General features: G+C 53.9%; 8 protein-coding genes across 8 annotated transcripts; 3 read left to right on the top strand and 5 right to left on the bottom strand.

The window, feature by feature from the left end:
* Positions 1-235: 235 nt before the first annotated feature.
* On the bottom strand, positions 236-1,145 carry RPS15 (40S ribosomal protein uS19; the record flags this gene model as incomplete). Its single annotated transcript, XM_053188166.2, has 4 exons — positions 236-305; positions 385-681; positions 871-947; positions 1,125-1,145. The coding sequence occupies 4 exons, from the start codon at positions 1,143-1,145 to the stop codon at positions 236-238; spliced, it is 465 nt and encodes a 154-aa protein (XP_053054128.1).
* A 1,199-nt stretch (positions 1,146-2,344) lies between these two features.
* Positions 2,345-3,526, bottom strand: N0V96_004098 (uncharacterized protein; the record flags this gene model as incomplete). The annotated part of the gene is made up of 1 exon (XM_053188165.1): positions 2,345-3,526. The coding sequence occupies one exon, from the start codon at positions 3,524-3,526 to the stop codon at positions 2,345-2,347; it is 1,182 nt and encodes a 393-aa protein (XP_053054127.1).
* Positions 3,527-6,631: 3,105 nt separating this feature from the next.
* On the bottom strand, positions 6,632-7,505 carry N0V96_004097 (uncharacterized protein; the record flags this gene model as incomplete). The annotated part of the gene is made up of 4 exons (XM_065757020.1): positions 6,632-7,139; positions 7,208-7,234; positions 7,302-7,417; positions 7,476-7,505. The coding sequence occupies 4 exons, from the start codon at positions 7,503-7,505 to the stop codon at positions 6,632-6,634; spliced, it is 681 nt and encodes a 226-aa protein (XP_065614233.1).
* Positions 7,506-8,599: 1,094 nt separating this feature from the next.
* N0V96_004096 (uncharacterized protein) lies at positions 8,600-10,083 on the bottom strand (the record flags this gene model as incomplete). The annotated part of the gene is made up of 5 exons (XM_065757019.1): positions 8,600-8,643; positions 8,715-9,195; positions 9,261-9,690; positions 9,741-9,781; positions 9,829-10,083. 5 exons carry the CDS (start codon positions 10,081-10,083, stop codon positions 8,600-8,602), a joined length of 1,251 nt encoding a protein of 416 aa, XP_065614232.1.
* Positions 10,084-12,721: 2,638 nt separating this feature from the next.
* N0V96_004095 (uncharacterized protein) lies at positions 12,722-14,287 on the top strand (the record flags this gene model as incomplete). Its single annotated transcript, XM_053188162.2, has 6 exons — positions 12,722-12,771; positions 12,828-12,896; positions 12,953-12,983; positions 13,037-13,937; positions 14,019-14,120; positions 14,181-14,287. The coding sequence occupies 6 exons, from the start codon at positions 12,722-12,724 to the stop codon at positions 14,285-14,287; spliced, it is 1,260 nt and encodes a 419-aa protein (XP_053054124.1).
* Positions 14,288-15,577: 1,290 nt separating this feature from the next.
* Positions 15,578-16,744, top strand: N0V96_004094 (uncharacterized protein; the record flags this gene model as incomplete). Its single annotated transcript, XM_053188161.1, has 2 exons — positions 15,578-16,278; positions 16,354-16,744. The coding sequence occupies 2 exons, from the start codon at positions 15,578-15,580 to the stop codon at positions 16,742-16,744; spliced, it is 1,092 nt and encodes a 363-aa protein (XP_053054123.1).
* Positions 16,745-17,832: 1,088 nt separating this feature from the next.
* Positions 17,833-18,927, top strand: RPF2 (rRNA-binding ribosome biosynthesis protein rpf2; the record flags this gene model as incomplete). Its single annotated transcript, XM_053188159.2, has 3 exons — positions 17,833-17,846; positions 17,908-17,964; positions 18,039-18,927. The coding sequence occupies 3 exons, from the start codon at positions 17,833-17,835 to the stop codon at positions 18,925-18,927; spliced, it is 960 nt and encodes a 319-aa protein (XP_053054121.1).
* Positions 18,928-19,276: 349 nt separating this feature from the next.
* On the bottom strand, positions 19,277-20,519 carry N0V96_004092 (uncharacterized protein; the record flags this gene model as incomplete). The annotated part of the gene is made up of 3 exons (XM_065757018.1): positions 19,277-19,480; positions 19,615-20,049; positions 20,106-20,519. The coding sequence occupies 3 exons, from the start codon at positions 20,517-20,519 to the stop codon at positions 19,277-19,279; spliced, it is 1,053 nt and encodes a 350-aa protein (XP_065614231.1).
* Positions 20,520-21,981: the final 1,462 nt, after the last annotated feature.

The raw sequence follows: 21,981 nt of genomic DNA, 5'->3' as shown, positions 1-21,981 counted from the left end.
AAAACGTCACAGCAAAGCAGTGGAAGAGTGAAATGTACTTTTGGTATCTCTTCGTTGAATTCATTCCCATTTTGAGGCTCAAACTTTTTAGCGGACAACGATGTTGTATTGAACTATCATCGCCCAAACAACATGATAGCGGCCTTGCCTTGCTACCAAAACCATTTCCCGTTTCGCCTTGATGCCCGTTTGAATGCAAGAACCTCCCATAGACAGCCCACAACCATACTCTCCCTTACTTCAGGGGGATGAAACGAGAAGAGTGCGTGGCACCGATACCAGGTCTTCCGTGCTTGACGGGGCGGCTGGTAGGCTGTTAGTATCTGTTTCGAGGCATATCGCTGCACCGAGGCAGCATAATCGGAGTAGAGGGGGGGCACATACTAAGAGATGGAGAATTCAGCAAGGTAGTGACCAACCATCTCGGGCTTGATCTCGACGGTGTTGAACTCCTTGCCGGAGTAGATGCCAATGACGGAGCCGATCATCTCGGGAACGACAATCATGTCACGGAGGTGGGTCTTGACGAGGTCGGGCTTCTCGTTGGGCTTGGCCTCCTGCTTGGCCTTGCGGAGCTTCTTGATCAAGCCCATGGGGCGGCGCTTGAGACCGCGGTTGATGCGCCGGCGGGCACGGGCGTGGACGACATCGCGGAGCTGCTCAGAGTCGAGGTCAAGGAGACTATGGAACGAGAAGTCATGTTAGCTTGAACAATTCCTCTCATGTAGTGCAATTGAGGCTCGGTGTCTTTGGATCGTGGAGGTAGGTGGAGAGGGAGAACGGTGGTGATGAAATCATCGTGGTGTTCGTCGATCGTGGGGTGCGAAGTGTGATTGGTATTGGTGGGATGTGGGATATGAGCAAACGTACGCCTCGAGGTCGATTCCGCGGTACTGGAACTTGCGGAACGCTCTTCTCTTCTTGAGCTCGGCAGCCTCCTCGGCGTTCTGTATGCGTCCGTCCAGTCAGCCAAAAACTGTTCTGTTCCAAGATGTGTATGTAGCCCACGCCACCACGCAACAAGTCCCTCCCCCATTTTTTTCCCCTTGTCGCGGGCGCGTCCATCGAAATTGCTTTTATTCTTTTTCCATCGCTCAGGGAAGTAGGAGGAGATTCGCACGTACGTATTCGGGGTCGTCAGCCATCTTTGCGGGTTGTGAGTTGCCAGGGAATTCGCTTTCGATGCGGTCTATCGAAGGCGAATAAGCTGAATTGCCGGTGGTGTCGAAGTTTTGGAAAGGGTGCTGGGGCTGCAGTCGCTTGGAGGTTTCGCTTCTCTGCGAATCAATCGCCCCACTCGCACTTCCTGGTAGGGTTCGGTTGCCCTCCTACCGCGTCATGTGATTTTTTTGGTTGAAATTCGCTTGGGGAAGGCGGATGGGCGCACGGGCCTAACGCCTTCCGTTCTTCTTCCGGCCGCCGACCGGACTTTTCGCTCCACGCAGACACCGATTTCGTCCTTGCCAGCTCCTCTTTTGCCGTTGATGCTGGCCGGTTACCGAGCCCTTACCAAGTGGAGCAACCATCTATACATTGGAGTGCAAATAGGCGGCTAATTGGACCATTGCCTACCAGAGGACTTTCTGCCTATTTCCTCCTTGGTGCGTTCAATTTTGATGTTGGTATCTGGCTATATAGACTGTGTGCCACTGCTAGCCAGGCCTACAGTCTTGTGTTGGTCGGTCAGGCAAGTACTGGCGAGTTGATCATGTATCATTGCGAAGATCTCACGGCCGTAGGCCAGCATTCGCTTTGAAGAAACGCTTGAACCGCCCAGCCTACTTCAAATTAAAGCCAAATAGACCAGACTCTACTTCTTCAGTAAGACATAAAGCATCCGAGGCAGAGCAGGCTGAGCCTCCTGTACTACAAATTGAAGGTGATAACTTGTTGTATCACCATCCTATCAGTTCACGACGGCTATGTTCAACTGAATGAAGCCCGAGCTAAAAGAAAGCGAGCATCCTAAAGTTGTGGATCCGGGATACCAGAAAGGGCCGGCTTTGCTGCTACTAAGCAGAATCCACATCGCTGGGTAGATTTCTGTGGCGGGACGTGATGAGAAGGTTTTACGAGAGCAAAAGAACGAACCACGAAAGAATGGTAAGGCACCCAGGGAGCTTCGGCCCGGTCCGATACACTGGGAAGAATTCAACTTCGTCACGGAGACGGCAAGTATGGAAGTAGACAAGAGAAAAATTGTATTCGTGTATATCTATATCGACCCTTATAGGTCTTTTATCATGCCAAACCCAAAAACTCCAATGCTATGCACGTAAATGCCCATATCCTCTATACCATTCCCAGGCCCAATCTGTCTCAATATCTTTGGGTAACAGAATATTTAGGCGGAGCCGTTAACACCGTTGACCTTCTTGTACTCCTCGCTAAACTCGTACGTGTTGTAGCCATCGTTGCTCTTCTTCTTGTAGAAAGTAGTGCGGTCGTAAGGGGTGAAGGCGACGTTGTTCTTGACGCGGAAAACGAGATCCGGGTTGGAGATGAAGTAGCGGCCGAAAGCGACGGCGACATCCCACTTGGCATAGCGCTCGTCGACGGCCCAGCGGGCGCTGTCGCCGAGGTAGCCGCCCGCGACGACGACGGGGGAGATGTTATCCCACTCCTCGAGGATGAAGTCGAGCGTCTGGGGCTTGGCCTCGTCAAAGGGCTGCACGTCGTCTGTGACCTGGCGGGGCACGATGCCGAGGTTGACCGGGTTGCCGACGGCCTCGACGAGGGAGAGGTAGGCGAGCTTGTGGCCGGCCTTCTTGATCTCGCGGACAATGTAGGCCGTCTGCTCCCAGGTGTCCGGGCTGGTGGAGTAGGACTCCTGGAAGGTGGCAAAGGGGCTCAGGCGGAGGGCGACGCGCTCGGCGCCGACCTCCTCGACGACGGCCTTGACGATCTCGAGGAGGAAGCGGGCGCGGTTCTCGACGGAGCCGCCCCACTTGTCGGTGCGCTTGTTGGCCGAGTCGCGGGTGAACTGGTCGACGAGGTAGCCGTGGGCACCGTGGATCTCGACGCCGTCACCGCCGGCGGCGATGACGTTGCGGGCGGCGACGCGCCAGTTGTTGATCTTTTCCCAAATCTCCTCCTCGGTGAGGGCGTCGGGCTTGCAGGGGCGGCCGGTCATCTGGACGTCGGAGGAGGAGCAGTACTTGAAGCCGCGGCCCCGGACGAACTCGGGGTCGGCAGCGCGGCCGAGGGACCAGAGCTGCTGGAAGACGTAGCTGCCCTTGGCATGGATGGCGTCAAAGACGTTCTTCCAGGCGGCGATCTGGGCCGGGGTGGAAAAGTCGGGAAGGTCGAGGTCGCCGACGTCGGCCGGGGAGATGGCGGTGGCCTCGGTGATGATGAGAGTGCCCGGGGTCGAGGCGCGGTCGGCGTAGTACTGAGAGACGAGGTCGAGGGGAACGGAGTCATCGTCGGCGCGGTAGCGGGTGAGGGGAGCCATGACGACGCGGTGGCCGAGTTCCATCTTGCCGGCCTTGAGAGGCTGGAAGAGCTTGGTGTTCTCGGCGGCCATTGTGATTGATTGGAAAGATAGGTTTCGAAAATTGAAGGGGGGTATCTAGAAATGTAGTTTAGTTGGAAGTAGAGAAATGAGATTGACTGTAGATCAGAGAGATGTAAGAATATATATGCTTGTGATGATGGTTCTCTTCACTACTTGAAAAGAGGGAGATCTTGAGGGTATTTGTATGTCCCAAATGTTTGGTGTAAGTCGGCCAGCCCACCAGGAACGGCGTCGTCGTGGAATCATCTGGAGAGTCCCACTAGGAACATGAGCAGTCCTCAGCGGCAGTATTACCCCTCACAGCCAGATCTTCACGCAACGAGTTTGTTGATCCATTGGGCGAAAAGACTTTTCCCATGGCCCTGGATAGCTTAGAAATGACCTCCCCTCCGTCGTACACGGCGACAACTCGGCAAGCGGGTCCCACGCCTTACCGTCCATTTCTCAGCGAGACACCAGATCCGCTCACTCTCCGAGCGGTGAAACCGAAGCCGGGTTCTGGTGCTTGTGCCTTGCGCTGCTCCACGATGGAAGGGATAGGGGTGTGTGGGTTGGGTAAATGCCACTCCAAAGGTAGTCTGAAGAATCCGAGGTACTCTGTGAGGCGCTACACGCGGTGTTCTTGGGCAAAAAGGAAAAGTTCTCGAACGTATCGAAACCCCTTGGACGAGGTCTCTCGACTAGTGTAGAAAGAACTGCGGCTCCGCAACGGAACGGGTCCGTGTGGGCAAAAAGACGATGACAAGCGATAACCTAGAAGGCAACGAATCATGAAGTCGAATTGGGCCCGATATTGCCAAAAGCGGGTTGAGCGTCCGAGCTCTCTTCGACACTTGGGTGGGCAGCCACGTCGGCAGACGAAGTTTTCAAGGCTTTGCTTAGAAATCGTATAGTACGATGAACAGCAGAGATGCCAGAGACTGCGAGGCAACGAAGACGGGGCGCGTGGATGTTGGTGGGGCTGCGTTTGACAGCTTCAAGCTTGTGACTTGATCAACTTATTGTCGTGCAACAGGGGGTACGAAACGGTAGGGAGAGCACAGAGAGCGTGGTGACGTCCTGGCGGTGATCAGTACCTTAGCCAACAATTGATCTTGCCCAGGGTCCAATGGTGAAGCTTGAATGTAGCCTTGCTAGTACCCATTCCAAGACTTCTGCGGCGTCGGCCAGAGTTCAAGAACCAGGAACAGAGCCATACAACCTTAAAGTCGGAGCAAAAGTTCTGACATGCTGAGAAATGCCACGAGGTTGCGGCGAACGGCCCGGCGATTCAGACCTGTCCCCACACAGCATTACCCTGCCGCACTACCGGACCTCGGGTTTTCGCCGGGAACAATTAACACCAAAGCCAAGCTTCACCAAGAGCCCGCGGTGACTAGGTCGGGAGTGGGATGAAGCCTGTTCATGTCGTACTTTGCTAGGCGAACCTCGAGGGTCTGGATCAGGTAATCTCAAAGCCGTGGCTGGATCGAAATGCTATGACAATTGCTGCCCTAGTACGTAAAAGGAGGACGTCCACCGTGGGCAGATGATTGATAATCCTTCAATGAGAGGAATTTTTCTTGTAATTGCAACCTACCGGTCCGAGATCTGGGATGATGGACGGGATCTTGGTCGTCGGCGATTAGTTTCAACGTGGCGTTCATTATCTCCTAAGTATCCACCAGCCACACGCCACGCCGTTTGCGAGGAGACCCACCTGCCGTGAACTTCCATTCATCCCTGCATTTGACATTCTGCAGCAAGCAGGGGGAGCAACGGGGGAATCTCACGATGGCTTCAATTCTGAGCTCAACATCCACCGCTCCCATTATTTCAGAATGAAGCGACAGCACGCTGCTCCAGCTAACCATGAGTATCAAACGGACTTTGGTAGCCTACGCACAAATACCCGATACACATGAAAAGACGATCACTTCCTGCCCATTGACATGAATTCTGAGATCAATTGCCATGATCCTCATTCCCATTCCGTCTTCTAAGGCGATCTCTCGCAACACACTCCCCCGCCTATTCACTATCCTCACTACCGATGTCCACCTCACAACCCACCACAGCCCTACACCAAACAACTCACCCATCCGTCCCCGCGCGAAACCCAGGCAACGATCCCTTTCTTCACGGCAAGCTATCCAACGCATCAGCGGGGCTTTCCTCCTCTCGTCCTGGCCCGAAGCCATTCTCTACCTGAACATAAGGTAAGGGATAGCCTAGGCGGGTCACCAAGGCCGCGTCCACTTCTCTGCCATCCGGCTTCCGGCCCACGGGATCCCGTCCAAATGGGGTGGGAAACACACCGAATTCGCGCTGTTCTACTGCAGCAACGGCAATAAGGTAGTAATCCCACAACATATTGCCGTGCTGTGAAAGATCACGCGATCATCCACGTAAGTTAAGAAAAGAAGGTCTGCCTGAGTCCAGCATCTAAAAGCCTTTCCCGAAAACCTAAAAGAGTTCACCACCGGTGTGGCTACATCTCTTGGTGCTCATACTGGGAAATTCCAGGTGCTCATGCTGGAATTTGAACTCGGGTACTCTCGTATGCGCTAAGCCTGTCGTCGAGTAAGGCTGTTTGGCGATTTTTTACATTGTTGACCATGGACCACTCCACCACCCAGCCCGGTTTGTCCTGACCCCCCGACCTAGAGGGGTGCCTGCTGTTGCTGGTGACGGAAATGTGATTGAGGGGGGGTATAGAGCCTAGCCTCAGGTTCGTGATGATGTGCGGGAAAGTATGAATCAGTTGGGTTCGGTCTGGCCGTATTCCATTGATGAATACACGTAGTCTCGAGGTGCATCAAAATCAGTGTTGAGTGTGATATACCCATGTTCGAGCAAGTGGCAGCACACATGACCAGGTCAGCCCTAGATAATAGATGATAAAAGCCAAATCGTACTTGTATATGAGTGAGAGACCGGTCTATGATGCAATGTCACGAAGCTGTTAAGATCCCACCAGAGTTCTCCGTAATGTGTATCTCATCATCCATTCACCATATCCAATAACAAACAAAAAGCCAAACCCGAAGACAGCTCGCCACCAACGCCAAATCGTCTGATAGTACACGCCGTGCAGCCCACCAGAAACTCCCAATAAGAAAGCGCCGGTCTCGTCTATTTGTTATGCCAGATAAAGTTCCTCAGCGAATCCCACTCGCTGCTCTGCTGGTAAATATACGTCATGCTGCTGCGCAGACTAGGCTGCAGCTCCTGCGGCTGCCAGCGGAACAGGTACATGACCATGGCCCAACTCGTGCTCGCGAAGACGGGCCACGCGTAGTAGCTAATCTTGGCCGAGACGTCGTCGCGGCTGACGACGGGCAGGCCCTTGCCGGGCGCCACGGCGAGGCGAGCGAGCGCCAAGACGACGCGCGCAAAGACGTAGATGACAATCTGCTGGTTCACGCTCGAGATCTTGCCGCTGCGCGGGGAGCGCCCGCCAAAGACGATGTAGCCGCCCAGCAGGCCGGCGAAGAAGGAGTCGTAGGGCCCTTCCTTGCCCGGGCTGGGGCCGTAGTTTTTGAGGAGGTACATTGTGAGCTTGTAGATTGTCGCAAACTTGGCGAGGTTGCGGGCGTGGGTTCGGGTCGCGCGGAAGACGAGGCCTGCTTTTTGGCGGAGTCTGTTTGAGGGGTTTGCTATGTTAGCTGGGAGGTGGTTTCGCCGGGAGTGGGGAGGGTGGTAACGTACGTTCCCGAACGGAAGAGGAATATCATGCTGTAAAGGGGCCTCATGTTAGCATTTTGTTTGACTATGAGAGTGGACTGGAGGATTCACTACATACACAAGGGCATGAGGAAAGCGAACTTTTGCGCCGTAGACGGCTCCATTGCGGGCGCCTTTGACGACGGCGAGGATGTCGTGGTACTTGGGGTCGAGGATGATGCGCTCGATTGCGGCCTGTAGATGCGCGTCAGTCCACCCGCACTTTGTTTCTCGTCTCTATGCTTAGCTCTACCTTGAGGCCGTCGAGGGCGGCGAGCGACATCTTTGGCAAAGGTCGTTGCTGGGTGTTGCGTCTATGTGTGGGCGGTCGCAGTGGCTAGCCTCGGCAATGGGTACTCTCCCCAAGTGGACGACGGAATGCGACGATGGAGGCGCTCTCGATTGAACAAAGCTTCCACTCAGCGCATGGAGGTCGCGATCGTTTTGGAAAGGGTATAAATGAGCGACAAGAACGGACTGCGTCTACGGGGTAGGATGCTAGGAGGGTTCGGACCGGAGGTAAGGGAAACGGAGGTGTGTGAAGTCGAGACGGACAGGTTGTGGTCGGAAGTCGATGGTGGTGGTGGTTGATGGGCGGTGGATGACCTTTGCGGTAAGGAGTGGTGGACGGTACCCGTACCTCGGCCCCAGGACCTGTCTGGTCCACGGTTAGAGGTGGAAATCTGGCTGGGTTCGGCTCTGGGCGAGTCACGCTGGAGACGGCCTGTTCCCAGCCCCCGGTTCCCCCACATGCCCCTATGACGCAGGGCCGGCGCGCCGCTAAGCCTTCCAGGGATTCGCCGTCTGGGGAAAACGTCGTGGTGTTTGGGGAGTTTTGGCATGTGATGACGGATGCCAATTGTGACAGGACAACTTTGCCATTCAACTCCTGGTAATTACAAACATTAAAAACAGTTAAGTGAATCTTATACTGCACGTTTATTCATTCAGAGAACATACTTGCTCTAGTAATAGATCATATTCGAGTGAAATTGGTGTAGAATTGATGATAAGTAGGGACAATTGTAAGAGTCAGTTAATGTCTTGGGCCTCCCACGTGTAAATGAATTCCATGTGAATCTCACTTGGCGCCAGTACCCTGTAGCGGCATGAGCATTCCTTGAACCCCCGTTTCTTCACATGTGCTTAGGAATTTGAAGTACCCAAAGTACTCGCATCATCTCATCCCATCTCAGTCCCAACTCACAGCGCAACGGTCATAACTTCAGCAACTAACCCAAAGAGTTGAGAGACATGAGATTTTGAAGAAGGTGAAATTGCGGTATCTCACGATGACAGGATACTGATTTGCGTACTAAGACATGAACTCCACAATCAACATTCATACCAGAGATGGCATCGAATCTCAATCCACCCTCAGTCCTTGGGCTCGCAGACTGCAATAAACGGCGATGTAACACCTAAAAAAGTTAGCACTCCATTCAGGCACACATTTCATATATCCAAACACAGAGGTCAGAACAGCACTCACCACCAAAGAACAATCTCCCCGTTTTCGCATCGTGCACAACCGTAGTAGACCCAGGCAGCACCTCCCCAAGCCCGTCCTCAATAATCTTCTCCCACACGTAGACGCCCTCCCCCTCCTTGCGGATGCGCACCGCAGCGCTCTTGGGCCTTGCGTTCAGCGGATCCTTGGCCGCCTGCAGGATCTCGATGCCCCGCGGGAAGATGGCCGCGTAGACGTCGCCCTTGCCGTCCACCGACAGGTTGTCGATGGCGTAGGGAACGGGGATGTCGGCCACCTTTTTGAGTCCGTTACCGTCGTTGCCTGAAAGCGCTTCAAACACCTGCACGCCGCCCGCCATGGAGCTCGGGACGTAGATGAGGCCGTCGAGACCGCGGACGAGGCCGTTGGGCATGCGGTGACGTTCGGAGACGCGCTTGCATCCCTTCGAGGCGGAGCAGAATGATACGTCGCCGTCGCCCATCAAGGGGCCGATGAAAAATTGCTACAAGTTACGGTGGATCAGCTGAACTTATTCCTACTTCGATCATTGTATGTTTTGTTTCTTACCAGCCCGACTTTGTGAGGTCCATTAGCATTTGTAAAGTAAAACTCCTCGCTTGACAATGCAGCGATGTTATTCGGCGTCGAAATGTTGGTGCTGGCGAAAGTGCGGACGTGCTTCATCCCCATCGCCTTCGGGCCCGTTTCGAAAACCTCAATCGTCGAGTTGGCGCCCACGCTCTTCTGGTCCAGTAGATTGCCAGTGACGGGATCAACGGAAGGGCCATTGTTAACCAAGAGGATCTCAACCTTATCGCCCTTTGGTGCGTCAATGCCTGTTATCCCGACGAGCTGGAGCAGTCCGTCGCCGGCGGTGCCTGTAAACCCCGGCGTCTCGAGAACACGGTACTCAAATGCATCGCCCTTGGGACTGTCAATGTCCAGTGCGATGACGGCGTCCCGCGTGGAGCGGCCCGAGGCGTTCATGTGTTGTGCGCTAGAAGCCGGAGGGGGGGGGAGGTCAGTTTGCCTTTCCGGATCACACACTCCGGCCCGGGAACGGGGAATGGGCCGATACTACGGGGCGGCTGTACAGACGGAAGCGGGGGGCCGCGCAAGCTCGAAAAACACGTACTTTGCAGCCATTGCTGGCGAGAGAGGGATCAGAGCAGGCGAGGAAGAGCTGGCGCGTGGCCTCGGACAGCCACATATCCTCACATGCCTGCAGTCTAGGGTCCTCGATGCGACGGCACGAGTAGGGAAAATCGGACAGAGGCTGGAATTCCTTGCCGATTCCCAGGCCCAGCCAGATGGGATCCTTGAGCACAAGCTGCAAGGCCACGCCGAGGATCACGGTGAAGATGATGCTCGTTTGGAGAATGAATCCCATGATGAATCGTTGGGATGCAAGCACCGAACAATGTTTGTCGAGATGCAAAATGACAGGCGATATCTTGGCGATGGTTTATTCCAGCTTTATAGTTACGGGAAATGTTGGGAATAAAACATGGCAGGTAGGGATCCCTCATTAAGCGAATTCAACGCATAAGGTCAGATCCTTCGGGCACTACCGCTTCGTGATCCACTGTGAAGAAGTAAGCTCGCTAGGGCTTGTCAGAAATAAGGTAGTTCGGGATGCCGAGTCCGATTCGTTTGCTTTAAAAAGTCCTGTCGAAGCTCTGAAATACCAATCGTAAACCATATCCCTTGTTCGATATGGGACTTTGGTTGTTGCTACGACCTTGAATTGTGAGGTGAAGGACGATAGTCGCCCCGACTTATAGCGGGCCGACCGAGAGTCTCTTCCGTGTCCGTTGGGTCAGTGCATCGCCGAAGCTCACTAAGTCTCCGAGGAGTCTCCGTGGAGCCAGAACTCCGGCCTGACCTTCCAGCCGGCTGAAGCCACATCGGAGGGTTGCGTTGGACCGTTCCTCCTTATCTGAACTCGCATTTGATTTGTCGCCTATCTTGTTACCGACCGGGAAAGAGGAGCTGATAGCCGCCCTGCTTCGCATCTGAGGCAGCTGTCGACGCTTACTTTCCTTGTTGCCTCCTTTGCTAAAATAGCAGAAATAGCAACCCGCCTTTCTTGACCGCAACCTTCTCCTCTTTAGAATTGGTCTGTCTTGCTATCGGATCTCCTTCCTCTCTGGTCAATTCATTCTCCGTCATTGGGTATTCGTTTTGTTCTATCTGCAGTCTCCGCGCAAGCCGATCAAGCTGCGTCGCAGCCTGCTTCATGGCAGGCTGAACACCCAATAGGGTGGTCAGCACTGCGTCACACGACACCATCTTTATTGATTGAATGGCTCAAGTGAGGCTGAAATATTGACTCTTCGCGCCCAGCCTGGCTCGGTTGCTGATGGTTCCATTTCTCGCCCCTGTTCAGGCTCGCAAGTCATGCTTATTATCATGCTTGATCTCCCGTCTTCTTGGTCTCGACGTTGGCCGTTCTTTAGTTCCACTGCGGATATTTCGTGAACCGATACCACCCGGACTGAGCAATGAACCGAGTTCTCGGGTTTCTGCTACTTCTCGCGACATCAGCTCGATCGGCAGATAACATCCACAATGTCACGAATAGGTGGGATGTCTTCTGGCAGCTCGCCGACTTAGACGCGCGTTTCCCCAACAAATCAGGCAATGTCTATTTGGGGAGTCAAAACTACACATGGTGTTGCCTCAAAGCCGTCGAAGTCGGTCTAGACATTTTGGAGAATGGAACATTGGTCATCGCCAACAACTCGATTACCAAAATAGGCGCATCCACAACCGGTGACCTTCGAGACGCCGCTCTTCGAAGTCAGTTTCCCTGCGACGCCAAGTATAACGATGTAGGTTCTGGAAATGTCTTTTGTTTTTTTTCTCTCCAGAAGAGTGTGGAGGCTCACCCGAAGTATAGGCACATCTCGGGGGCGCGCCTGAGGTGCAAGTTCAATATGCATGGTTCATCGACAACTGCTCAGGCTGGTCTCTCAGTGACAAGTCTAACCTGAATGCTTGGCTCCACTCTCTGTCGGGTTTCTTGCTACCAGCTGTGGTATTTTGTCTGTCGGTGCCTAGACGAAGGAAACTTCATGTTTATCGGTACGACGACCCAGCGATACATCGTCAACTATCAAGCCAGGATTCGTGATTTACTCTGACATTGCTGTAGCACCTTGTTTGTAGCAGATATCGCCGGTATCAAAAGCATCATTCCAGCAATTATCGGTGCCATCTTAGCAGGCATAATTGTCACAGTCGATACAATTATATGGCTTTCCATCTGCTTCGCCTTCGCCGGCCCCATGATTCTCAGCGGCCTCTATGAAGCGTTGCTAGATAACCGGGTCCTGGAGTTTCTCAGAGACAAAATCCAAAACAAACGACTGACGCTCGACATGCGGTGTCGTTGCCTCATGCTGGTATTGATTGGGAATCTTGATCTCGCTCTAGACCGCGAGACTCTGAAATGGGGAAGACAAGCATCTGTTTCCGCCGTACCAGCAACACCTCTGAAAAATGGGCATATATCACAACAGAATCATATTGCACAAGGAGGATTAATGCCAGGACCAATGCCTCAAGAAGCTCGTACCGTCGGCAACAGAGATATACCACTTGGGTCCCTAGCTCATCGAGAACAAGCAATTGGCGATGGTGTCAGCCAGGATTCCCATGGTAGTACCTCGCCCCAGACTGTCGCAAATTCCACATCAATGGTTACACAACCTCCGAACCAGGGCATCAGACGGCGTTCATCCGCTCCGCAGCCAAATGCGAATAACGCTGCCTCGACGCAAGCATTTCCACGTCATTCCACTGGTCACCTGACGGCATCTCCTTGGCGTCATATGGAGACTTTACTCTATGATCTACGGCTTTACGATGATGACAATGTCTCTAGGGGCCAGTCTCCGCGCCAGTGGGCCAGGCACAATTGTCCAGATCGCCTATGTGACCGGCGTGAACACATCCAAGAGCCATGGGCTCGATCCCGGGAGACTGAACGTTGTATAATTAGAACCAAAACCCGACTCCGTACGATGTTGCACTGCCAGTATTCATTCGGGTCGATTGTTGGAGCACCAGTCATGTAAGTACCGTCCTTAAGAAAAAGCGAGGCAGTCTGCCGGTTGCTGACTTGATCAGATTCTTCCTCGGGGGATTCATCTTTTCGTTCCTGACTAGCCTTGACGAATTGGGAGATGAAAACATCGCGTAAGTCTAGTCTCCATGTGATCCAAAGCTACGAACAAGCTAACAAAATCCTGTAGGGAATCCATCGCGTTTGGATCATGGTACATGGTCCGTCCTGCCTACCACCTCCTAGTTGTTATTCCCCGACTAACCCAGGTCAGATCATTCCCCACATTGCCATTATTTCCGGTTTACTGCTTGCTGGCAACAACCCCAATATCCTGGAGGGGGTTCTAGCAACAGAACGCGATCCGAAAGATCCCGAGGATCCAACCTACGTCTTTGGTTTCTTACGCTTCGATCTGGTCTATCCTAGTTGCTACAAGGTGGCCTGGCAATGGCTTCGCGGCCACACCAAGAAGCAGTGGATCGAGCAGCTTCTTACAGTATATAGCAGAAGAACCGATGTCAAGCATATAGGCCACGAGGACATCGATGGCGATATGAAGGATCTGCGCTTCAGAACCACCTTGTCGCTCCTCGACTGGTTCGTCTTGCTCTTCCTCACCTTACTCCTGGTCGGTATCCCCTACCTGTTCGCATTCATGCTGGCATTCTTCACCCCCCAGATCGGGCTGTCCTGCCGCTCCCTGACGTTTCTGGTCTACTTTGGTCTCCAGCTCGCGCAGATTGGTCTGTGGCTATGGGCTTACATTGGCGCCCCCGGCGACGTCACCAACCCCAAACGTCGCATCAGAGCATTAGACATGTTTAGAAAAGGAGGGTGGCTCGACGATCGAAAATTCTACGACCCTTCCACGGCTCCGTGGCACGAAGATACGCACTCGCCCAGCACCAAGCTGGCGGATTTCCTGGCTCACGCCAGCAAACCGGGGTCGTGGACCCTGCACACTTTTTGGTTCTTGCTGTACTACTCGTTGCAAATCATCTTTGGGTTGGGCGCCGTTTTTGTCAGCCTCGGCGGTACTTTGATGCAAATCATGGGCGTGTACCGCACCAACATGTGCTTCATCAACGCGCATTACTGGTTGGAGCCAAAGGAGAGACGTCCCCCGGTTGTGTTATCGGTGAATAGCCGGGAAATGATTAATTCCGCAACAAGTAAGTCACTTACGCAGTATCAATATCAAATGTACTTCCTGTCCGTATTTTCGGGAGACCATGGTTTCTGACAGGTATCAGAATACTGGAAGCCAGTGGCCATTGCCGCGATAGCGTTCATGGCGGTTGTGAGCTTCGTGGGCTGGTGGTACCAGCGACGTATGCGCGACGTGTTTGGACAATGTGAGTATATCGAGATATGGCAGTCTCTTTGGGTATGGGCGTTTGCTGATGGTGATATAGTGGTGAAGAAGATTGACAAGGTTGAGTTCGAACGCGAGTGGCCATTCCGCCCCCGACCAGCTCAGGGAACCATGACGAACGGTGTCATCGACGGACAGCAAAACTAGTTGTTATTGGGAGGCCAGTAGCTAGTGTCGGTACTTGCTCTAGACTTCCTTCACCAGGGAGCGGCAATATTTGTCTTGTCTCAAGATCTCTCATTCCTTCCAGCCAGGATTATGAATTGTTGTCGTTCCCCAAGGCTTCCTCGGAATTCCCTTTGGAAGCGAACGTTGCACTGAAATACTGAGACCACAACTTGGAAGGAATGCAATGCTGGTTGTCGACACAGTGATCTGGATCGACTGGGTTTCCTGCCAAAGTGATTTTCCATACGGAGGGCAAGTCCGTCATTCTTACAAGCTACATTCAGAGTTCGTCGCCAGTCTTTCACTCACAAAACGTTACATTTCTCAACATTCAAGCGCCGATCGCTATGAATGTCACTAGCACTGGCAGTACGATAAACCATAGTTCATCTTGAAATGTGACGAAAAGTCAATTACCTACCATGTCTTGACTGGCGGCGTAAAGGTGTCGCGTTACTTGAATAGGTAGCAGTCACAGGAAGGTACCCGTTTCTTGAATACTGATACTTGGGCATCGACTCTTGATACCTTAGAAAGTAGCTGGTATGGCATACACTGGGGATACGGCTGTCATTTCATGTGCTTCATCTAATGTAGATGCAATCATAAGACGGGCGCGGGACCAACCGCCGCTAGGTGACTAGAAGCCATGCCGAAGGTGGTATATTCGAACTGGTGAACGTTAGGCACCAGCAATTGAATTGTGGTACCCAGGCAAGGATGCGAGCGCAACCAACCAGCCAGCATATCCAATGTCAGCTCGCATTTTCCGGGGTCCCTGGCCTCTCACCTGTGCTGTGGAGTCCTGAGAGCCGCAAGAGGGAATCAATATTTCTGACAGGATGAACAAGATGGTCTATTGGTCGAGCTCTACGAATACACCGCTTCCTGCAGGGGAAGCCGGGATTTCGCGTGGGCAAAGCGCGAAGGATTCAAGGACAGGAACTCAGCCCGCGGAGCGATCTCCACAACGTAGATGCAATTGATCCTTCAACGGTATCCGTAGAGACATCCAGCAAGCTTCTGCTTCCTGAGTAGGCAGCCAAATTGAGACGACTGGGGAGAGAGGGAAAAAATCATCCTTGGTCAAGTCAGCTCGTGGAGTTGACATGATGCCACAAAACGCTTGGTACTGTTCCCGACATGCCGCGCTTACAAGGCGCGATGGAAATAGAAATACATAAAGAGTCCATCACGAGACGCTTCAACTCGTTTTGACGTATCGCTATCCATAGGTCGACAAGAGAGCCCCCCAAGACTAAATCCATAATGTTTAACCTCGCAAAGACCCTCACCGCAGGCCTAGCCCTCGTAGGCCTAGCCGCCAGCACGCCGGTATCCCTCGACAAGCGCCTGCCAGGCCGCGTCGTCCGCGCCGGCGACCCCGTCGTCATCGACCCGACCGGCAACTACATCCGCGTAAGCTTCATGAACGACGGCAGCCTCATCGGCGGCTACGCGGCGAAAGAAGGCGCGACCAGCATCCTCCGCGTCGTCCGCTCCACCGACGGCGCGCAGTCCTGGCAGCGCATCGGCGAGGTCTTCCGCGGCGAGCGGGCGACGCACGACATCGACAACGCCATGCCGATCCAGCTGCCGGGCGGCCGTATCCTGTACGCCTACCGGAATCACGACCGCACGGGCGCCGACTGGCACTACACCTACTTCCGCATCTCCGTGTCGTACTCGGACGACGGCGGCGCGACGTTCAAGTACCTGTCCACCGTCGAGGAGCACGTGCCCAACGGCGTCAACGGGCTGTGGGAGCCGTACCTGCGTCTGGCGAGGGATGGCACGCTGCAGTGCTACTACTCGGCTGAGAATTCGGCTGATGACCAGGATAACTTTATGAAGTATTCCAAGGACGGCGGTCAGACCTGGTCGGCCTGGGTTCCTGTCTCTGGCGGCGATCGGTTGTCCCGTGACGGTATGGTCGGTGTTGCGCCCATTGGCAACGAAGGAGACTTGATGTAAGTCGAATCAGCCGTTGAAAAGACTCTTCCCTATCCCCCTGGAAACAGAAACTAACAGCGAGTCCTTCACAGCGCCGTGTTCGAACACACCAGAGAAGGCAGGTTCAACGTCGATTACGTCCTCTCCCACGACGACGGCTACACCTGGGGCGAGCGTGGTAGCCTCTACACGGCGCGCAACGGCCGCATGTCGGGCGCGCCGCAGGTGTACAACGTGTGGGGCACGCTCGTCGCCAGCTTCATGACCAACGAGGACGTCGAGGGCGCCGACGGCTACAACTTTGGGGAGATGAAGGTCATCACCAGCGTCGACCATGGTAAGACATGGAGCGGCAGTGTCGTGACGGGGCCTGCGCAGGCCCATTGGCCTGGACTTTTCAACAGGGACCCGACACATTTCCTGGCGCTGTACTCAAGGGAAGGTGTCGGCGCTGTTAGTCAGTTGTATGAGTTGGTCAACTAGGTATAAGGGTTTTTGGTTGAATCTGCCAAGCTGTTGTGTGTTGTTGTTTGGGGTTGTGTATAAATGGTCCATCATTGGAGTAATATGATAATGACATGAATAAAATCGTGTGAATGTTGCTCTTGTTGTCGAGCTCACTCTATGCATGATGTCAAATCATCTTCAGAAGGTGTACATGAAGTCCAGTAACGACCTTGACCAGGTTGTTCACCATAGAAAGGGTACGGATGTCCTCCGTCCACATTTGAAAATACACTGGAGGTTAAAGAGTTCACATAGCCGCCCGAGGGAATGGATTGAGCTTGAGATGGGCCGGGTTGAGACGGGCGAGGCAGTTGGTCAACTGCATTTGGTGCTACCTGTGATAATTCGCTTGCCGGTATATTGGAGCTCATCTGTTTCTCCGAGGCCTGCGTGGAATCAGGAGCCTTCACTGCCCCTGTTTTCTTTTGTGAATTCTTCTTCTTCTTTACGGATTTCCTCTTCCTCTTGCTCAGGGGCTTGCCATTCTCGTCGACAGCGTCTTCGTCGACGACCTTCCGCTTGCGCCCGCGCGTCTCTGGGAGATCCGGATTATTGTGGCGCGTACGGTCGCACCCATACGGGTCCTTCAGAAGCTCGCGACCTGTTCGCTCGCTGATGTCGAAGAACTCGTAGAGATCCTTCCTCTTGAACTTATAGCCCTGAGCAGTTAGAAACGTATAGGCTCCACCAAATCGTGCCTTTTTGGGCGTATCGTGCTATTTGTGGCCCATGATGGTGGTGGTACTTGTTTGATACTGAGCTGGACGTATTATGGGCGATGGTGGGCGTAGGCGCGTGGTGGAGGATACCTATTATAAACCGGCAGTGTATTTTATGACGTTGGGGTAATGAGACGCCGGGCACTGCAGGTGGGACCAGCTGGCAGCCTCAAGCCCAGGCAACTTCAACGCCGCGGGGTGATAAGATAAGATTTGACATCCTGGCGATAACGATAAGCAATTTTTTTGACGGCGGCTTCAACGTTACCGCAGAATTGAGATCAGTTCGCATCCCAGCCACTTGCATCAAAGACCCGACGGACGACAAATTCGACCACCGGCACAATGCTTCGTCAAATGTGAGTCGCGGCAACCGCACAATGCAGCCATGCCGATAAGGAGCTAATAATTGCCCAACAGAAAACCCCGTAATGCCCGCTCCAAGCGTGCGCTCGAGAAGCGCGAGCCCAAGGCCCAGTACGTTCCCCCGATCTCGACAAATGAGTTTCACCATGATCGCAAGCTAATTCAGCAACCCTTCTCTCAAACAGAGAAAACCCCAAGACGGCATTGTTCCTCCGCGGAAGCTCATGCTCGCAAGTGACACAAGATGCCATCAACGAGCTTTACCAGATGCGCCAGCCGCTGGCCAAGCGCTTCGTAAAGAAGAACGACATCCACCCCTTTGACAACGCCGACTCGCTCGAGTTCTTCTCGGAAAAGAATGACGCCTCCATCCTCGTGTTTGGCCACACCTCCAAGAAGCGGCCCCACGCCCTCACTCTCGTCCGCACCTTCAGCTACAAGGTTTTTGACATGCTCGAGCTCTACCTCGACCCAGAGACCTTCCGCACCCTCGCCCAGTTCAAGGGTAAAAAGGTCCCCATCGGCCTCAAGCCCATGCTCACCTTTGCCGGCACCGCCTGGGACAGCCCCATCGCCAACGAGTACACCCACGCAAAGTCCTTCTTCGCCGACTTCTTCCGCGGCGAGCCCACGGACAAGATCGACGTCGAGGGCCTGCAGTGGATCGTCTCCATCACGGCCGACGAGCCCACGGACGACGCCGCCAAGCCCGCCATCCGCCTCCGCGCCTACACCATCACCACCAAGCGCAGCGGCTCCAAGGTGCCCCGCGTCGAGGTCAACGAGATTGGGCCCCGGATGGACTTCCGCGTCGGCCGTATGCGCGAGCCCGAGGAGGGCATGCTCAAGGAGGCCATGAAGAAGCCCCGCGGCACCGAGGAGCGCACCAAGAAGAACATCACCACGGACGCCATGGGTGACAAGATGGGTCGCGTGCACGTCGGCCGCCAGGACTTGGGCGAGCTGCAGACGCGCAAGATGAAGGGTCTGAAACGCAGCAGGGACGTGGCGAGCGAGGACGAGGGAGAGAAGGGTGATGCGGTGGAGAAGCCCAAGAAGGGTCGCAAGGAGTAAGGAGGTTGTTGTGACAAAAGAAAATGGCGACGACGATGGGAAAGAGAGAGAGAGAGTGTGTGTGTGTGTACTGCGGAGGAAACTTGATATACATATCCGAGTGGCAAAAGAGACGACGCAGCGGAGGATCGACCACTCATTGGCGTTTTGTTTTTGGTCAGGAGGCATCCCACGGTTGGAGTTTTGAGCTTCTTTCAGCAGATGGTCGGCAGATTACAAAAGCAGGAACAAAGTCACAAAAAGCATTTAAAGACCTCTATTCTTTCTACTATGGGCATCCTTCTTCTTTTCTGGCGTGGATCAATTAGGTGACACTTCCACTCTTTGGATATCAACTAACGCGACCGCCTCACAGCTTCAGATCCAGATCCGAAACCCTCCAGACCAGACGCTCACCGCTGGGATCCCTCTTCCTCAGCAACTCAATAGCCTTTTGCGCCCTCTCCAGCATGGTAGCGCCCTCGACAATCTTTTGCTTGTTGGGCTTGATGATACCCTGCTCCAAGAGCGTCGGCACAATCTCTCTCTGCATCTTTTCCTTGAAGAACTCATTCTGTTCACCGAGACGTCAGCTTCTTCTCTCATCTCATGTTGAGGGAGGCATTCTCGCTCGCTCTCTCGATCGTCAGCAAAACGACAGAAAAAAAAAAAAAAACAACTCACCGCCAGATAGAAATGCGTCCTCACCCCCCGGAGCTCAACACCATCATCCCACTCCCCAACCAATACGTTCTTCACCTCCATCTCATACTCTGGCTCAACCTCCTCCGTCGCATCCCGCACAATAACAGGCAACATGACTGCAACCTTTGTCCCCCGGCCCGCAATCTTCGTCAACGGCCTCAGAGTGCCCTCGACGGACCCAATACAATCCAACACAAACGGCACACCCCCCTCACCAACAGCCCCTAGAATCTTCTCCACGACCCCAGCATCCCGGTAACTAAACGTGCTCCGCGCGCCCATCTCCTTCAGCTGCGCGTGGTGCTTCTCGCTCGCCACGGCCAGGATATTGCGGTACCCCCAATGCCGCAGCACCTGCACCGCGTACACGCCGACACTACTCGCCGCGCCCCAGACGAGCACGGCGTCGTCGTCTCTCTCGCGGGGGACCCATTCCCCCTGAGGTCTAGCCACGGCAGCTCTAACCCCAGATCCGCCGTCACGGCGTGGAACACGGTAATCAGATTCGTCGGCACCGTCGCCGCCTCCTGCGGCGTGACATTCGCGGGCAGCTTGGAGACCAAATACGCCGGCACCGTCGCGAAATCCTGGTGCGCGCGCTCGCTAAAGTGGTGGAAAGCAAAGGTAAAGATCTTGTCCCCCGGCTTGAGTCTCTCGGCGTCCTCTGGGTCCTGGTTGGGGCCTACGGCTACCACTGTCCCTGCTGCGCCGCCGCCCATGACTTCCGGGTGGTTGCAGAGGAGACCGCCGTCGGCGCGGTGGAGATCGAGGGGGCTGGAGGCGGTCCATTCGTTTAGGATGAGGATTTCGCCTGGTCCCGGGGGAGTTGTCTCGCGGTCGAGGAGGATGAGGGGCGCGCGTTTGGCGGGTGTGGCGACGGCCTTGTGGGGTTTTGGGATGGTTACCATTTTGTGATTGTTTCTCTCTTGCGTTTTGAATCACGAGAGGTTTGTGTCTGTATTACAAGAGATTCGATTTACTTCGAGTGTAAGCGATTCAGATGATGGCTTGAAGAAGGTTTGTCTTCACCACAAGCGGCACCAACACCGTTAAAGACGAGATAATCATGCCATTTTGTACTTCGTTTTTACAGATCCCCACCAGCAACTCCCAACGAAATTTGAAATGTCAAAACCAACAAAAGCTCAGCATTGCATTTCAATCAAAAATCACCACGGACATGGGATGCTGAATAAGCTTGGCGCAAGGGAGTTTCGGCCCCGGGTTGTAGTTGATGTCGTGATTTCTAAGCCAGATGACTTGAGTGAGGGATGGGCTGTGGCCCCCGCTTCCATCCAATCCATTAGTATTCCCCTCCTGTCCTCTTCATCCGATGCAGCCCCTGCTGTTCTGCTCCAAGTAAGAATTGCTTCTGGAAGGAGAAGAGAACTGTTTCAGAAACCTGGTTTTTGCTGGTGGTGGCAATTCTTGGTTGTGATGTTCATGATTTCGAACAAGGAGAGGTATTGTGTCGTGCTCAAATGCCTTTTTTTACGGAAACCTTGGATATAGGGAGATGCATTGCAAAACAATGGGAATCTACGCTTCAGACACAGCTAGATCATGCTTGAGCGATTGTATTGACCCGTGCAGTAACGAATCCGGCCTCTTTTTCCTGGCTGGCTGGGGGCAATAGGTCTGCCGTTAAAACGGGCCCGGAGCCGGAAGGATCCAAATTCTTTGATTTCTGAGCCACCTCAGGCTATTTGAAAACATCTGTATCATAGTGTCGAAGAACATTAGTTCCGCTCCTTCTTTGCATCCAGGAAAGATTAAGTTTCCACTGCTTTTACGGGGGTTTGGCGAAGGGGTGGTGAGTTTCGCCGCCGGCCGCGCCTGGTCGATTGGCCCCGACCAGTCCCACTAAAACACCGACACTCGCTCGGTCTGCTCGGTCGGCAAAAATGGGGAATAACCTCCTTCTTCCGTTCCTCTTCGGTCCTCGTACCAAGGTACCTTACATCGTGTGGTTTCGCCTGACTGGGCAGCTGACACTTTGAGTGCGCGCTCGCGCGCGTAGTCAATCTGATGTTGAGACGCCGAGTCGAGTCGCGCCTCTAACTACTGGGGTATCCGGACTTGGTTTAGATAGGCGGTCGACGAGGATGGTCACTGCTAGAGACGTTCATTTTTTTCATGTGAAAGGATAGCAAACTTCGTATAGGGGGAATTCGTGGTATTGTTCTATCAAGATCCATGTCCCGTCTGGGAATTGGTTATATCTCTTCAAGTCCACCCCAAAACACCCTTGAATTTTCAAATGTTGAAAGAAAAGCTGAGCGTAGGTGTCGACCTAATCCTTGAGGTGTGGCAGCCCGTAAGACGATGGCTTGCTCCCCATATTCCCGCCGTGGCTCTCCTAACCCCCAG

The sequence above is a fragment of the Colletotrichum fioriniae genome (genome assembly GCF_027942845.1).
Source record: "Colletotrichum fioriniae strain IMI 355084 chromosome Unknown scaffold_4, whole genome shotgun sequence".
In the NCBI taxonomy this organism is placed as follows: Eukaryota; Fungi; Ascomycota; class Sordariomycetes; order Glomerellales; family Glomerellaceae; genus Colletotrichum; species Colletotrichum fioriniae.
This window is presented reverse-complemented; position numbering and strand designations above follow the sequence as displayed.